Source organism: Gekko japonicus, unplaced genomic scaffold, assembly GCF_001447785.1.
Source record: "Gekko japonicus isolate JY-2015 unplaced genomic scaffold, Gekko_japonicus_V1.1 scaffold170, whole genome shotgun sequence".
In the NCBI taxonomy this organism is placed as follows: Eukaryota; Metazoa; Chordata; class Lepidosauria; order Squamata; family Gekkonidae; genus Gekko; species Gekko japonicus.
In genome coordinates this window covers 1,262,211-1,279,743 of record NW_015160212.1, presented here as the reverse complement: position 1 = coordinate 1,279,743, position 17,533 = coordinate 1,262,211, and the positions used below count along the sequence as shown (strand labels likewise).

Here is a 17,533-nt window from a genome sequence, read left to right as displayed (position 1 = left end):
TTTACACGAAAAACTCACACGAACACCCATGAAGCTGCCTTAAACTGAATCAGTCCGTTGGTCCATGAATGTCAGTCTACAAGATAACAACTCAGCCCTACCCCACCTTCCTGAGTAGATATGAATTACCTGCCTACCATGTGTCTTCTCACCTTGACACAGAGAGAACTCCATCTTTCTGCATTATACCTCTGAGGATGCCAGTCACAGCTGCTGGCGAAAATGTCAGGTCCTACAATGCCAAGACCACGGCTACACAACCCGGAAAATCTACAACAGCTAATGTCGGTCTTGTCTACTCAGGTTGGCAGCAGCTCTCTAGAGTCTCAGGCTGAGGTCTTCCACGTCACCTATCACCTGATCATTTCAAATGGAGACATTAGGGATCGAACCTGTGACCTTCTGCGTGCCAGGCAGATGCTCTGCGACTCAGCCACAACCCCTCTGCTCCCCCCCCCCGGACTCTGGTGGGGGGACGTTGGTGCTTTGGGCACTGCTTGCTGCGACACAGCAAAGATGCGCCGTAGTCTCCGAAAGATTTTTATGGGAAGTGTTATGTATTCATTTATTGATACTGCCTATTGATTAGGTGTGATCCTATGAAACCTGTAGTTACTTATATGCAATGCTTATGTAACCTAAGCGGGACATTGCTTAAGGAACACAAGCCTAAGCTTCAGACACAAACTCCACTGATTCTGGGTATCCTGAAAGCTGCAACAGGATTGGTCGGTGTCGGGAAGCAGACCAATCCAAACGAACCCTGACTTCGGTGGGAACAATTCCCATTGGTCCCAAGCGCTGTTTGTTCATTGGCTGCTAGCTGAATTAGAGGTGTGGTTTTAGCAGTTCAAAACGTATAAAAGTTAGTTTGTTCTGTGTTATGTTGTCCTGTGTCAAGTTATGAGCTGAATAAAGAAATCACTGTTTATGAAAAGCTGCCTCGATCTCAGTTCATAATAAGAAGCTCGTTTCAGGAGGTGGAAAATTTGAGCGGGTGGGGTGGGGGACCTTTTCCCAATGGAAAACTTTCACACTCAACACCCTTCCACACACACACATTAGTTTTCCCTCCACAGGAAAAAAGACACAGATCCAAGTCAAGGAGACCTTCCCTGGTACTGTTCCTCAGCTCAAACATTCACCCGTCCAATGTATCTGGCGATTTAAAGGTGTGTGTGTGTGTGCCATGATCCTGGGCCTAAAGTGCTGCGGCCTACAGGCTCTAGGGAGCCTAGTGGCTCCAGGGAAGCCTGTATTGGAGTAGCTATTGGAGCCTACATTTCCCAGGTTCCCTCTGGACCTTGTGACTGGCTAACGGGATTTGGATGGAACACTTTCACCTGCAGAGGAGTAGAGGGTGCTGCTTGGGAAAAAGGAATAAGGGTGGGGGCTCTCTGGGCCCTCCCAAGGAGACCCCTACCAGAATGGTGGCAGCCATTAGAGAACCTTCCTAGCAGCTGCCCAAGACAAGGAGGGAGAAAATCAGGTGAAAGAGAACACACAGCTTATTTGACCGGGCATTTTGTTTTTGCTTCCATTGTTTCTTGGGAGCCTTCTATGTGCCAACCAACAGCATTTTGACAAGCTGCAGTGGGCAATCCCCATCAAGAGTCCAACTTGGGGACCCCCGCACCAAGGGTTCATATGAGGAAATAGGGTGCTGAGTACGTGTGCCCAAAACAGCACGAATGATGCCTCCGTGGCCAAGGATAAACTACAACATGAGCACGTTCCATTGCCCAAGAAATTAACCGCAACATGAGGTCTATACCAGGAGTGTCAAACTCATTTGTTATGAGGGCCGGATCTGACATAAATGAGACCTTGTTGGGCTGGGCCATGTGTGTCATAAAATGTAATGCCAGGTAGCGGAGATATAAACTTTATAAAGGATACAGACACAAAGAGTTTCTTTTTTATTTAAAACAAAAACATGCTTAAAACATTAGCACTCTTGCAATATTTTGTTTATTTAACAGTGTCTGATAACTGACACCTCTTGCTCTGAATTATTGCATCAAAATATGGGAAGAAGCAGAAGACAGCCAGTCCCACTGTGGGCCTGATAGAAGCCCTCCGGGGGCCTGATCTGGCCCCTGGGCCGCATGTCTGACACCCCTGGTTTATACCATGATGCAGAGTTCAATGTTTCCAATGTTATAAAGTTTAACACGATATCAAAATCTGCTATTATGACTGTATGTGTCTTGTTTCTGTGCACATAGCACACCGGCTTTTCTTTACTACTAAATGTGCGTTTTCTACTTTTATTTTTCCCAACCTCTCAGATGACAAAAAGCTAAGACACGTGTGTCAAGGTAGTGCCGGGCGCAGCAGTTTCCAGCTTCCTCTCTCCGGTATCAGGTCTCTCTGTAATTCTGGTTATAGAAAACTACTTTTAAATGCCATGAACATACTGCTCCCAAATAAAACCTGTATATGCTGAGTTACGAATGATACATTTTGCATTGTTAAAGCAAAACAATAAGTAGAGGCTTGACATGAAAATGAATATTGCATATATTTGTTTTTACCGAAATGTTATTTTTCCTTTGGGGGGGGGGCAGAAATGGGAAATGCATTTCCCCCCCACCCAACAGGTTCAAAACTTCCAGCAACCTGACATCTCCAGATACCCACCTTTGCTGCTGTCCTCTCCCAAGTTCTCAGGACATTCTTCACGGAGACACTCTACTTCTGGAGTTACCTCAGTAGCGTCAGTCCCATCTAACAAGCAGATAATAAAAATGTAAGCCACCCTAGAGCAAAATCCTAAAATGGATCAGTGAAACCATCCTTTTAAAACAAAGTGCTGATTTCTCTTTTTCTTTCGGTTCATCAAATGCAAATAATGCTGCTGCCAGGGAAAAACAAATACACAAACTAGTGTCCTATATTTGATGAGTCGAGAGATAATTTAGTCACCCCTTTACTTAGAGATATGGAACTGCTAAATGTGCGAGCCCAGGTGTCATGGCTGCTATCGGATACCAATGCTTGTGTCACCCTCTCAGTGGCAAAATTCATAGGCGCAGTAATCAAATATAAGAGAAATAATACTAAGGTCTTTTAAAATATTTTCTTTGGTTCTGATTTCTGCTTAAGGTGATGGCCGTATGAGCAGTACTAGGTAGATGGAAATACACAAATTAGAAAATAAATTCATGTACTAATTTAGAAATGAATTATTTTATTGGGGGCGGGGCTGTGGCTCAGTGGAAGAGCCTCTGCTTCGCACATAGAAGGTCCCAGGTTCAAGCCCTGAATCTCCAGTTAAAATGACCAGGCAGTAAGTGATGTGAAAGACCACAGCCTGAGACCCAGCCGGTCTGAGTAGACAATGCCAAACCTGATGGACCAAGGGTCTGATTCAGTATACAGGAACTTTATGTGAATTCATGTGTGCATCCCAAGGTCAGTCCCTGGCATCTCTAGTTAAAAGGGCCAAGCAATAGAAAAGAAGAAGAAGAGATTGGATTCCACCCTTTGCTATTCAAAGGAGTCTCAAGAGGGGCTTACCATCTCCTTTCCCTTTCCCTCCTGCAACAGAGACTCTGTGAGATAGGTGGGGGCTGAGAGAGCTCTCTCGAGAACTGCTGGTGAGAGAACAGCTCTGAGAGAACTTATACCTGACCCAAGGTCACACCAGCAGCTGCATGTGGAGGAGTGGGGAATCAAACCCGGTTCTCCCAGATTAGAGCCCGTGCTCCTAACCACTACACCAAACCGGTTCTCGTGATGTGAAAGACCTCTGGCTGAGACCCTGGAGGGTTGCTGCCAGTCTGAGTAGACAATACTGACCTTGATGGATTGATGGTCTGATACAGTATAAGGCAGCTTCATGCGTATTACAAAAGGTCAGCCTTTTATCATCTGAGGCTGGCTAGGCAACTAGTTCCCTACCTTGCCTGGCAGGACTTGGCAATGGTGATCCATGCAATGGTCACTTCCAGGATTGATTACTGTAACTCACTCTACACGGGCCTACCCATGAACTTGATCTGGAAACTCCAGCTGGTACAAAATGTGGCGGCGCGCTTGCTATTTGGGATGCCTGCACAGGCGCGCATTCAGCCAGTGTTGCGCCAGCTGCCTTGGTTGCCAGCTGAATACCAGATCAGGTTCAAGGTCATGGAGTTAACCTTCAAGGCCTTTTGCGGCCAGGGACCAACATACCTGCGGGACGGTCTCTCCTCATATATGCCCTGCAGAGCCTTGCGCTCTGCTGACCAGCACTAGAATGATAAATGGATTGGAACACTTTCCCTATGAAGAAAAGTTAAAACGCTTGGAGCTCTTTAACTTGGAGAAATGACGGCTGAGGGGTGACATGACTGAGGTTTATAACATTATGTATGGGATAGAGCAGGTTAAGAAAGAAGTACTTTTCTCCCTTTCTCACAATACAAAAACTTGTGGGCCCTCAATGAAATTGTTGAGTGGTCGGGTTAGAACAGATAAAAGGAAGTCCTTCTTCACCCAAAGAGTGATTAACACATGGAATTCACTGCCACAGGAGGTGGCGGCAGCTACAAACATGGGCAGCTTCAAAAGGGAACTGGATAAGCATATGGAGCAGAGGTCCATCAGTGGCTATTAGCCACAAGGTATAGATAGGAACTCTCGGTCTGGGGCAAGGGATGCTCTGTATTCTTGGTGCCTGGGGGTGGTGGGAACAGTACGAGGGCTCCTAGTGTCCTGGCCCCATTGCTGGTGGACCACCTGATGGCACCTGGTATTTCTGGCCACTGGTGACAGAGTGTTGGACTGGATGGGCCATTTGGCCTCATCCAACATTGGCTTCTTTTATGTTCTTATGTTCTTACGGTTGGTAGTCCCTGGCCAGAGAGACATCCATCTGGCCCCGGTCCTGGTGGAACATACTCCCAATTGCTCTTTGGGACTTGTTACAATTCTGCAGGGCCCGTAAAATGTAGCTGTTCCTCCAGGCCTTTGGTTAATGCAGCAGATGTCCAATAACATTAGCCTCCCCTGCACTGGCAGCCCATGGCGTTTGTATATAAACTGTCGCTGGGAGTGGCCGACCTGACACATCTTGATCAATGTTCCCTCTAAGCTGTGGAGTCTTGTGAGCAAAAATTCTACTTTGTGATTTACAGACATTAAAGTTGTGAGTGAGCTATTTGGCTACTGCATAAATTAGTTTGTTCTGGAGCCCTCCTTCCTGAGCTAAGGCAAAAATCTGTGAGCCAGACGCTAAAAAACTGTGAGCTAGCTTACACTAACTCAGCTTAGAGGGAACACTGATCTTGATCCATCGCTCATTCTAGCATGGAGTCAGTGTGCTTTAGTATGTAATCAATAGCTACACTGTCAGTTAGGAGACCCAGAATGGTATGTAGATTATCTAATACTTTCATTATTTTAATACGTTACTTCTTAACGATTATTTAATGTTTTAAGCTACTGCTGTCTCGTGAGCCCGCTCATAGGGTAGGGCGGGATACAAGCCACAATAAATATATAAATAAAATATTAGGTTATCTATCATCTGCCTTTCTTGCTGAGACTCAATAAATAACCATCTCCCAGGCAAGAGCTCAAGATTCTGGTAGGGAATAACAGGAAAAACAATTCGCATTTCTATAGCGCTAATCCCCGTAACAGCCCTGTAGTGTAGGCCAGTACAATCATAGTGAAAGAGGGAAGCAGAGAGACAGGGGATTCCTTAAGGCCACCCAGGGCTGTTCTATTGGCCACCATGCATGCCAAACAGGGGCTGAACTAGGGAGATGGCAACAGGGCGTGATTTGTACACAGCATCCTGATAAAACTGAAAGCAAATCTAGGAAGTTAAGAGTCTTTCTCTACCTTAAAGTATTGTGTACACCATTGTTCCCTCTAAGTTGAGTTAATGTGAGCTAGCTCACAGTTTTTTAGCCTCCAGTTCCTGAGTCTTAGCTCAGGAAGGATGGCTCCAGAGCAAACTAATTTATGTAGCAGCCAAATCGCTCGCTCACAACTTTAATGCCAATCGCTCACAAAGTAGAATTTTTGCTCACAAGACTCCACAGCTTAGAGTGAGCATTGGTATACACTACTGTACACACAAATCCAGATTAATCTTGCATTGCTTACAATTTATCAACCATCACAACGTAATTTAGATGCAACATACAAACAAGATGCATCAAAATGTTCTATAAATGCACCCTCCTGAGAAGGAAAGCATATAATTTGGATCCCTCAAGTTTGCAGCTGAAGCTGTTCACTGCCATTGTTTTTGAGCCCTACAGCAAATAAAACAATTCTATACGTAACAAAACATCGTCGTGTCCTACAACAGAACAGATTAACAGAATCGGACCAACCGTGGTAAAAGACCAACAGGGCAGAGAAGAAATCTTTCTCTGAAGTCATTCTGAAAAGGACAATCCAAAGTTTGACATTCAGTATATTGTGGAGATATGCCTTTTCCCTTATATCTCAGCAACGAAAAGTGCTACAGACTTACTTTTTTGAAAAATTAAAGCTTGGATCACAGAGAACCTGTTATTGTTATAATGTTACATTGCCATAGTGATATTCAGCTGCTGATTTTAAACAGACCCACAGGGATGGGGCGGAATTGGTTGTTGTGGGGAAAATGGTTCCATGTGGGCCCAGGAAAAGCTGGACTTTCTGGGCCACATAGCAGCCATCCAGGCTTTGCTGTGATATTATCCAGAACTCCAGAGCAACGCAGGCTTGGGAAAAGCAAAGGAAACCCAGGATGTGCACTAATGCTGTGAGGAAGCAGACACCCCCCCAAAACAAACCAGCTTCGCAACATCATCAAACCTGGGGCAGACAATCCATGCAGAAATGGCTGTAGATTTCACAGTGGTGGCCACACGAAAGAGAGACAACCTCTCAAAAATGAGAAGATTCTATAATGGCAAAGGCATCACACAACGCTTTTCACAACAGTCGCTCAGCAGCTCCTTGCCAGAGTCTCTGTCTGAAATCTTTTTGTTGACTTCTGGGGTCAGCAGCAGCCCTTCCAGAGAGATTATTGGTACTTCTGGAAATGGCATCCCTAGAAGCAACTGTGATATTCTTTTTTGCAGTGTTTACATGAAAACTCATTCTTCCTCCCAATTCTGAAATGTGTACTTTTTGGGTGGCGGTAGTCTTCCATTGTCACAAAGGTAAACATACATCTGAGTCAATGGGCTATAGTTGGAAGCTCTGACATGCTTACCTTTACATTCTTGAGACTTCCTTTTCCTTTTGAGGTTGAACTTCCCTTTCCTTTTGAGGTTGAAGCAACCTTAAAGAAAAGGAGGGGGGGATTATATGTTCAGACATCTGCTCCAAAATCTACATTGTTCATTCTTTGCACGTGTAAGCTTAGAGAGCCAACCACGTTCATGGCAGGATCAGGTGATCAATTAAATCAACAGTCTGGAAGGGATGAGAACTCCTTATCCCTCTTAGTTTTTTTTTTTTTAAATTTTATTAAGAATAATAGTGAATTGCTGTTACATATTTCAAAAAACCAAATATAAACATTAAATAACAGGAAGTACGAACAGAGACAATTGCAATTCGATAATAGCAATAAGGTGATATCCCTCTTAGTTGCTGTTCCTTCCAAACTCGGAGTCCTCTGTATCAGTGCATCCCAACCTTTCCGGTATGGTGACACACAAGTCCAAATTTACTTTGTACAGCGACCCATCCTGGGCTGGCCCAAGGAGTTTTGGGTCCCTAGGCAAACCATGACTGTGGCACCCGTCTGCTCCAGCATTCTGTTTTCCACTGTACCAACCAGTTGTTTTTGAGAAACCAACAAACAAGACACAAAGATTGCAGCTGCCCCCAAAATGAACCCCAAGCAAGTGGGAGTTCATCTCCTCCTCCTCCGTTAGCTGGGCCAGAACTGGAGTTTGAGGAGGTACACATGGGAGGGGGTGGGTGCTGGGTTGAGGAGATACACAAAGATGGCAGATGGTGGAGGAGGAGGAGGAAGAGACTGGATTTATACCCCGCCCTTCACTACCCGAAGGAGTCTCAGCGGCTTACAAGCTCCTTTCCCTTCCCCTCCCCACAACAGGCACCCTGTGAAGTAGGTGGGGCTGAGAGAGCTCTAACAGAAACTGCTCTTTTTCAAGGACAGCTCTGACAGAACTATGGTTTGCCCATGGTCATCCAGCAGGTGCAAGTGGAGGAGTAGGGAATCAAACCCGGTTCTCCCAGATTAGAGTCCGCACACTTAACCACTACACCAAACTGGTGGTGAAGAGGTTGGGAGCAACGGGACCCAGTGCACTTCATCTCCCACAGCAGTTAGAGGGCAGGGAGGCACTGGCAGGGGTCTGGGCAAGAGGTGGGGCTGTTGAAGGGGCAGCCCCAAGACAAAGCCCACGCATAGACATGCCTCTTCCCATGCTCCTCTGGTTTTTCCATGGCACGCTGAACAGCTCCCACCCACTCTCCAATCTTTCTCCCCTTCTTTCAGCTACTACCATGAAGTTGCCGAAGGCCTCCCCCCCATTTTTGTCACAAATGAGCAGGGGGGGGGAAATGAGAATGTGAAAAGCTGGCGAGGAGCAAAGAAAGATAAGGATGCGAAGGCAAGAGCCACCATCTAATTGGCAAATGAAAAATGTAACCCGCACTAGAGCAGAATCCTAAAATGGATTAGTGAAACCATCCATCTAAAAAAAGGTCCTTATTTCTTTTTCTTTCTGTTTATCAAATGCAAATAATGCTGCCGCTTGTGAAGAAAAACAAACAAACTAGAAAATCAATCCATCTACTAATTTAGAAATGATTTCTTTTATTGGGGGAGGGGCCGTGGCTCAGTAGAAAAGCCTCTGCTTGGCATGCAGAAGGTCCCAGGTTCCATCCCCAGCATCTCCAGTTAAAAAGACCAGGTGGGAGGCGATGTGAAAGACCTCAACCTGACACCCTGCCAGCCTGAGTGGACAACAGTGAACGTGAGCTGCTGCCAGCCTGAGTGGACAAGACTGAACTTGATGGACCAAGGGTCTGATTCAGTATAAGGGTTCGTGTGTGTGTCCCACATTCATTCCCCAGCATCTCCAGTTAAAACAACCAGGCAATTGGTGATGAGACCCTGGGGAGCCACTGCATGTCTGTATAAAAGAGGAAAGGCTTATAAACCTACAGAAAGCCAGGATTTGGGTGGCTCTCTTGAAGGGTGTGTGTGTGTATGTGTGTTTATCAATTTACACACACAGACACACATATATGAAACAGCTGCCACCAGAGGAGTAGGTAAGATGCAAGCCTCTCTGAGGTGCAGGCCTCATGCCAGAGATGGAAGAAAATGCGTCTCTTTTGGTTGACAGGAATTGTGACTGAGCCACGGACTGAGTATCACTGGTCTAAGCCCCTTTCATTGTGGAGATTTAAGGGGAAAGTCGCATTCTTGCAATAAGCAAACGTATAAGGGAAAAGACGCATTTTTGCAATACACAGGTCTAGTGACTTATTTTTTCAAAAAGTAGGCTGGAAATTGAGTGACCGCAATCCATAGATCGTTATAACCTTGTAACAATAGATAATTGTTAAAGTTTAAAAGAATTGGGGAAAGCAAAGGGGGGGGGGGATGCTGTCAGGGGAGCAGGGCATAGAAACTACAGGAAAACCTGCCATGTAGAATCCCCCATTCATCATCGTGGCTTCTGTGCAGTCCCACATTGGGACCGCATGTGTGCAGGCCAGCCATGGAAATGATTTCCACAGCCTTCTAGTAGACTAGGAGCATCCCTGCTCCCTCTGGCGCATTTCTGCCAAAACAATCACATGACCAGGAGACGGGGCACTCCTCCCTCAGTTCTCTTTTTGCCACCATGAAGAGAGGATCTCCACTGCTGTCTTCTGATTTGTCCTCACCTCATTCTTGAGGCCGAGGAGACGTCTTAAAGTTTTCGTTTTCACATTAATACCCATTCTAGTGAAGAATAAACTACATTTAAAGAAGAGATGTTTCTGAATTGCCACCATGACATTATGGATCAAAAGGGGCCACCTCAGGATTGTGGCAACTGCAGCTTTAAAATGGCACTGATAAACACCCATCCTCTGTGCTTTCTCTGCCTAGGGGTTCACACAACGGGGCTGCCCGCTCTTTCTGTCACCACTTTCCCCTGAAGGCTTTGGCTGCATGCCAGCCTGAAAAAAGGCCCCTGGTGAGGTGCAGTGTGACAGAGCCTCGGATTTAGAATGGCTCTTTCCTCTAAAGCTTTGGCTGTGCACCAGTCTGCATAAGACACCTCCCCCCATCCTGATGAGGTGTGGTGTGACAGAGCCTCGGATTCACTGGCTCTTTTCAAAGGCTTTGGGTGTGCTAGCACCTCATCTCCTGATCTACGACAGGCTGATCAGACGCTTGGCAGATTCTGCATGGAATTCAAAGAGCCTGGGAATATAACTTTTTTTTTTTAAATCTTGATTTGAACATGTACACCCAAAGAGACGTTCACTGCCAGGATTCTGAACATTTTTTGCCCTGATGCTGGGACAGATTGAAGGTCAAAGAAGACGGGGACGGCAAAGGATGAGATGGTTAGACAGTGTCAGCGATGCAACGAACATGAAATTGAGCCAACTTCGGAGGACGGCGGAAGACAGGAGAGCCTGGCGGGAGATTGTCCATGGGGTCGCGAAGAGTCGGACTCGACTGTGCGACTGAACAACAAATGTGACATTCTGTGAGACCAGCTCTGCTGCTGACTGGTTGAAAGGAACAGTGCCCATTTAGCATGCAAAACGTAATCCAGAAAGGAGAAACACACACCTATTTTCCACAGGAAAAACACCATCCATGCAGTTAAGACTATCGCAAATGCAGTAAATAACGGTGCCCTGCCTCTTCTTTGCGAAACAGCTCCTTAATGAACAAATGTGAAAATATGTTGATTAATAAGCCATGTTAATATAGTCAAAGAATATGCATTTGGATACACAGAAAAAATTATTTATTTATTTCACAACCAATAGGAAAAAACAGAAAAGGGGGGGATTCAAAATCCAACAACTGATAAAAAGGGGGGGGAGGAGAAAAGTATAAGTAGAAACATGAACAACAACAATGGTGGTAAAGTTACCCATATGTTTCTATAAAAGATTTCCAAATATCTAAAAATAAGTACATATGTAGTTGTCATCTCTGTGCCATACGTTCAAATGTTGATAAAGTTATAAGGTCTTCAGTCCATTGATTTACATCTTTCCCCCCAAACATAGGAACAAAACAAAAAAACCCAATAGGTTGGTTGCATTTACTAAACTTTCCTGAAGAACAAAGGGAGAAATTAGCATGCCAGACCCAGGACTGACCTTTAACCCCAAGCTACAGTATGGAACCCATTTTTAACAGACATGCCCTCCTTTTACTTTCTCCTTCTCCCTTCTCACAGGGTCTCTCTGCATTGCAGACATACCAGTACTAAAACAGCCAAACTTTCCCCCCAAGGCATCCTGGGATCTGTAGTATGTGATGTGAATGGGGCACTGGCAAAGAATCAGCATCTGCATTCAATGACTGCTCCTAGGATTTTTAGGGGGAAGCCATCATATTGAAACTACTACAGAACTGGTATAAAACTATGGTTTACTCACACTCCACTCCCCCATCTTCCTATTTTTAAAAAAGCAAATGTGGAAATGCCACAGGGGCCACGCACCATCAGCCAGGGTGCACCTCACTTGCGGACGCCAACCCTCTGGTTGATGAAGACCAATGGAACGCATTTACTGTTTGTCAAGCACAGAGCCCAACCTAAAGGTTTACCTGTTGGGGTACAGTCCCTCAGTCTGATGGACGAGCTGGTGTTTGCATCTAAGACGTGGATGACGCATGTGATGTTCTCCGAAAAGTCTGCATCCTTCTCAAGCCAGATTTCGGAACTGTTTCCCGGAATCTCTTTGTTGCTTTTCTGGTATTTCCACTTGTATGTCTGGCTTATGTTTGCAGCCACATACTGGTCATCTGGTTCACAGCGTACCTGGATGCGATCACCAACAGCTGTGCAATTTAACAGAGGTGGTTCGGGAGGCTCTGTGAACAACAACAAGCAGTTGAAGAGGAACCATGGTGTTGAAAAATGGGGAGAAAATACAATGTCACAGTGTGGGGGAAATTGGGCGACGCATTGATCATCATGGTACTGTCCCAGAATGGCATTTGTTGCCCTACACTATATTGCCTCATCCTGGTGGGCTAGAGCCCTGTCTGCCCCCCAGGCCTCAGAATGGCACCCTAATCCTCCACCTGTCCTAGGAGGGCTCACTTGCTGTTCTCCCTCTCTTCAGGGAGCACACACATCACAGATTTTCTCCCAGAGATTCTTCCTCAACCAGTGTTTAAATAGCCCAGGCCTGCCTCAGCTAGAGATGTGAAGGCCCGGAAAAAAACTGGAAAAATTAGGGGGAAAAAACACTTCCCCCCCCGTTCCCCCCCCAAATTGGAAAAATTGAAAAAAAAAAAGAAATTGATTATGGAACTTTTTTTTAACATGATGAATAAAATATTTTAAGACAAGGTGTTCAAATATTTTCCAAATCATTTCTAAAAAAATATGTATGGTATCAGATTGATCTAATTTCTGTGCACGGAGGACCAGCAAGTCCTAGGTTACAAACTGAACTCTCCAATGCAAGAAAAAGATGCATTTCTTCCTTTAGGAGGTGCTATTGTCACAAGAAAAGAAAAAGGTTTCAGCTTTGTTTTTGCATGTGGGTGGGTATACTGGAACTTAAGCTTCACTAGGCCTCAAAGCATTGGAAGAAAATACAGAGCAACAAAAAGGACCTGAAAGTATATACTTAATTAAAAAAGGTAAGTGTTTTCATTTATCTGATTCCAGAAAACTGAATCATTTAGCTACATTAGTTTATCTTTATAACCTTTGTGTAAATAATAATTTAGTTACTACTAATCTGCTTCTTTACTTCCCCCCACCTACCCACAATAATTGTTTGGCTACACTATATTTTTAAAATGCTAGTTCTGATAATTTCATGCCAAGTAAAATTGTCCATAGTCATATTTTATGTCCCTAAAGTAACAGAATGACTTTCAATATGGAAATTACATCTCTAGCCTCAGCCATTCATAACAGCCTCATGAAACCCTCCCTCCAAGTTGGCCTCTGGCAGTGCCCTAGAGCGCCACCTCTTGGAGACTCGGGACCAATGCTCCCTCTAAGCTGTGGAGTCCTGTGAGCAAAAATTCTACGTTGTGAGCTACTAGCATTAAAGTTGTGGGCAGGTGATTTGGCTACTTTATAAATTAGTTTGCTCTGGACTGGAGCCCTCCTTCCTGAGCTAAGACAAAAATGTATGAGCTGGAGGGTAAAAAACTGTGAGCTAGCTCACACTAACTCAGCTTAGAGGGAACACTGCTCGGGGCTACTCCTGCCCCGCCCAGGCCTCCGCTCAGCTGTGGGGGCATGGCCGCTTTGTCCTGGCACCCACCGCAAACAGCAGTACCGACTGCACCCTCTGCAGCTTCGCTACTGCTCCTGGCCCAGTCCAGGCGGCTTGCATGCCATCCAGGGCAAGGCGAGCTTGTAGGCCTGCCCCAGAAGGCCAGGTGATTAAAACCATTGGACAGAAAGGAGGCATCGTGGAGGGAATGCCAAATGAACCAAAGAAGTCTTCGCCCGCCGGCAGAAGATGGCGACAGGAGGACATTCTGGGCATTTCTGATTATAATGCCATGATGACAACACACACAAAAGCATATGCAATGCAAATAATCACTGCCATTCAATGATTACGATACCTGAAAAAAATAATGGGCATTCAGTAGGGCAGGTATGTCCAACAGGTAGATCGCAATCTACCAGTAGATCGCGGAGGGATCAGAGGTAGATCACCAGCCCCACAGTTAAAGAAAGTTATAACTCAATAAAAAATAAAAAAATGTTCGCAGTTCTTTCTCTGTTTTGTTTTTGCTTATTTTGCTTACCAGTAAATGACAGAAGGTGCATTATATATGGGGGGTGGAACCCAACTTTAATGGGTTAAAATCTAATTTGAAACTAATTTGAAACTTTATTTTCATGGTGGTAGATCACCGGCACTTTTGGCCGGAAAAAATAGATCACTACCTGTTCGAAGTTGGACATGCCTGCAGTAGGGATTCAAAAATAGCAAACACTAAGGAATGACTACAGTCAAACAGGTATGATACACCTTTTCACAGAAAATTACACCCAGAGGAATCCAGGGCAGAGACACTAGATTTGATCTGGCTTAAAACGAAAAGTATGGCCAATAAAGAACGTCTAACAGTACTACTGAAAACAGCAAAGGGCAGCGAGTGGCAAAAGAGAGAGCACAGAAATAGGTTGTGAAGTTGCTGCCGATATGCCAATAAACATCAGGAAAAAGAAAACTGAAACCAGCAATGGTCATCCTGGTGAGCCGGGGGTATGCATTCCTCAGTCACCCTTCAATGGAATGAACAGAGGAAACAGAAATAGACAGAACACCCAGAAGTAATCAAGATTATTTGATCGTGTGACTAAGGGGAATAAAATTTCATTTTTTTCACTTTAAAAAGGGGAGCAGGGTGAGAGAGAGAGCAGACAACTTGAAACTTGGGAAAACACACACACAAGTTATGCTGACACAAACAACAAATTTACTTTTATATTGTGTAAACCACAGCAGTCATGTTATGTATAATTATTATTTTATGCCTATTTTACCACCAACTTCTCTGTGTGTATTCTGGTGATATAAAGACTTTACGTTCCTGGGATCCCAGATCACCAGCAGCCATGAAATTAAGAGATGCCTGCTCCTTGGGAGGAAAGCGATGGCGAACCTAAACAGCATGATAAAAAGTAGAGACATCACCCTGCCAACAAAAGTCCTCATGGTCAAAGCAATGGTATTCCCAGTAGTCATGTATGGCTGCGAGAGTTGGACTATAAGGAAGGCCGAGCGCCGAAGAACAGATGCTTTTGAACTATGGTGCTGGAGAAGACTTTTAAAAAAAAAATTATTGAAAGATATGCAACAAAACAGCAAAGATAAAAAATGCATTACAAGCAAACAACAGAATATGAAGTGAAAACAGAACTATAAAATCCAAGGATAGACAAGTAGTAAACAAGAAGATACCCCCAACACATTCCACAGAATCCATCAACATCAACCCAGAGTGGGATTAACTTCAGCCCTCTTCATGAACAAAAATGGTGATTGAGCCTGAGAAAGTCATGAAGTGTTCTGTTAGCATCTCTATGACCCTTTTTTCATCAGTCAATCCTAAAAGACATCAACCCTGACTGTTCCCTGGAAGGCCAGATAATGAAACTGAAGCTCAAAGACTTTGGCCACCAAATGAGAAGGGAGCACTCCCTGGAGAAGACCCTGATGCTGGGAAAGATTGAAGGTCAAAGAAGACGGGGACGGCAAAGGATGAGATCGTTAGACAGTGTCATAGATGCAAGGAACATGAAGTTGAGCAAACTTCAGAGGATGGCGGAAGACCGGAAGGCCTGGAGGGAGCTGGTCCATGGGGTCGCAAAGAGTCGGACTCGACTGTGCGACTGAACAACAACAACAACTATAGTAAGACCTCCCTGTAAGCACACAATGCCTTATTTATTTTAATTCTCTTAGCATCCCCTGGACTCACCAGGCAGCCCCAGTAACAAAAATCATAATTAATCCAGTGAAAACATTAAAACGCTACCTCTAATTCATTCTAGAGTAAATGAGGAAGAGAAAAGGGGAAAGTGTGGGGGTAGAGAGAAACGCTATTTGAAAAATCCAACAGTAGTTGGAGGAATTCTTCTGTGTGGAGAATTTTTCAAGGCAACTATTGTGCCTGATACACACAGCAGATGGATATTTAAAGAAACATTCCAAATTCTTGTCCCCGGGCAGAATTTTTTTGCTTGCTGGAAATTTCTTATATGGTCTGTGATCTCTTTGGGAAATCCTGAAACAGGAAAGGAGGTCGGTTTCCAGCTCTCCAGTAAAGAGGAACTTTGGCTCTGGCACGCCTTAGCAGATCTTTTTTTAGTAGATAACACAGCCCGTTTAAAACAATCACCCACGGAGGGCCCAGGAATCAGTAGTAGGCCTCTTCTAAGGATCTGTGAGCTCTTGCAATATCCAAAACATATTTCTCCAGTAAGCCCAATATCTCCCTAAGAATAGTCTCTAAGAATGCAACGGTATTTCTGCCTTCCAGTTGGAGACAGTTCAAAATGGGCAGCCGTGTTAGTCTGCAGCGGTTAGGCTACAGCAGCAGTCTATAGCAGGTATCTGAAGAAGTGAGCAGTGACATTTTTACATTTCCAACATTTATCTGAACAATTTTCATTCTGCTTAGCACGCTTATCTGGTGTAATATACCATCTATAAAACATCTTATACATATTTTCTTTATATGATACTGCCTTAGTCATTTTAATATTTTTAGACCATATCTGGTCCCACTCTCTCCAAGTAATATTATGACCTACATTTTGAGCCCACAAAATCATATTTTGCTTAACTGTTTCATCTAACAGCAAATCCTCTAACAAAATTTTATAGATTTTCTTCCGAAACTACAAGAGTTTTTTCTAGTTCAGTTAGTTTGTCATTAAAACCAGTCTTTTTATCTTTATTATAGACAGATTCTAATTGCGTTTTATTCCACCAAAACAAGTGTTCTGGCAATTTCAAGCAATCTTTCTCATCCAAAATATCTTGATATCTAAGCAGCTCTTCACCTGTAAAGACATTTGGCAGGGTAAATGCTTCCAATGGTACTATGAGTCTCGATTTTTTAATATAAAACCTTCTATAAATTGGATCCCATACCAGTTTGGTGTAGTGGTTAAGTGTGCGGACTCTAATCTGGGAGAACCGGGTTTGATTCCCCACGCCTTCACTTGTACCTGCTGATGTGACCTTGGGTCAGTCACAAGCTCTGGCACAGCTGTCCTTGAAAAAGAGCAGTTTGTGTCAGAGTTCTCTCAGCCCCACCCACCTCACAGGGTGTCTGTTGTGGGGAGGGGAAGGGAAAGGAGTTTGTAAGCCGCTCTGAGACTCCAAGTGAAGGGCGGGGTATAAATCCAATCTCTTCTTCTTCTTCTTAATAAAGTCGCTCTTAGCCAATGCTGCTTAAAATATTTCTGTGTTGAGCCTTTATCATATCATAAGAATGTGTTCCATCCTAAAGCTAAGTCGTGGCCTTCAAGTTTCAATAGCCTTCTATCTTCCAAAGTAATCTAAATTTGGATGTTAGTTGATCTAGCTCCTTAAAAATCTTTTGGTTTTGTAAAATGGGGATTGTTTGAAAAAGAAACATCCATCTGGGTAATACATTCATTTTTATTATTGCAATTCTTCCCATCATGGATAGTTGTAAATTTTTCCACCTAAGTCTTGTTTAGTTTTTCCCCATAGTACTTTGTCTTCAAAAAGAGAACTACACTTGTTAGTAATTGTAAAAGGTATTTTACCTTGTCCACTATTTGAAATCCAGTAGCTTGATATAGATTTTCTTTGTTTCACGTCCATGTTTTTTTTGTCAGAATCT

The 17,533-nt window shown here is 44.1% G+C and overlaps 1 protein-coding gene across 1 annotated transcript in view; it reads right to left on the bottom strand.

The window, feature by feature from the left end:
* Positions 1 to 17,533, bottom strand: part of CD58 (CD58 molecule) — a 41,446-nt gene that overhangs the window by 1,629 nt on the left and 22,284 nt on the right. The window contains exons 3-6 of the mRNA XM_015409986.1: positions 11,771 to 12,037; positions 10,775 to 10,867; positions 7,208 to 7,276; positions 2,644 to 2,730 (exon numbers count right to left, since the gene is read on the bottom strand). Coding sequence (XP_015265472.1) covers positions 2,644 to 2,730; positions 7,208 to 7,276; positions 10,775 to 10,867; positions 11,771 to 12,037 — 516 coding nt within the window. The remainder of the gene's footprint in view (positions 1 to 2,643; positions 2,731 to 7,207; positions 7,277 to 10,774; positions 10,868 to 11,770; positions 12,038 to 17,533) is intronic.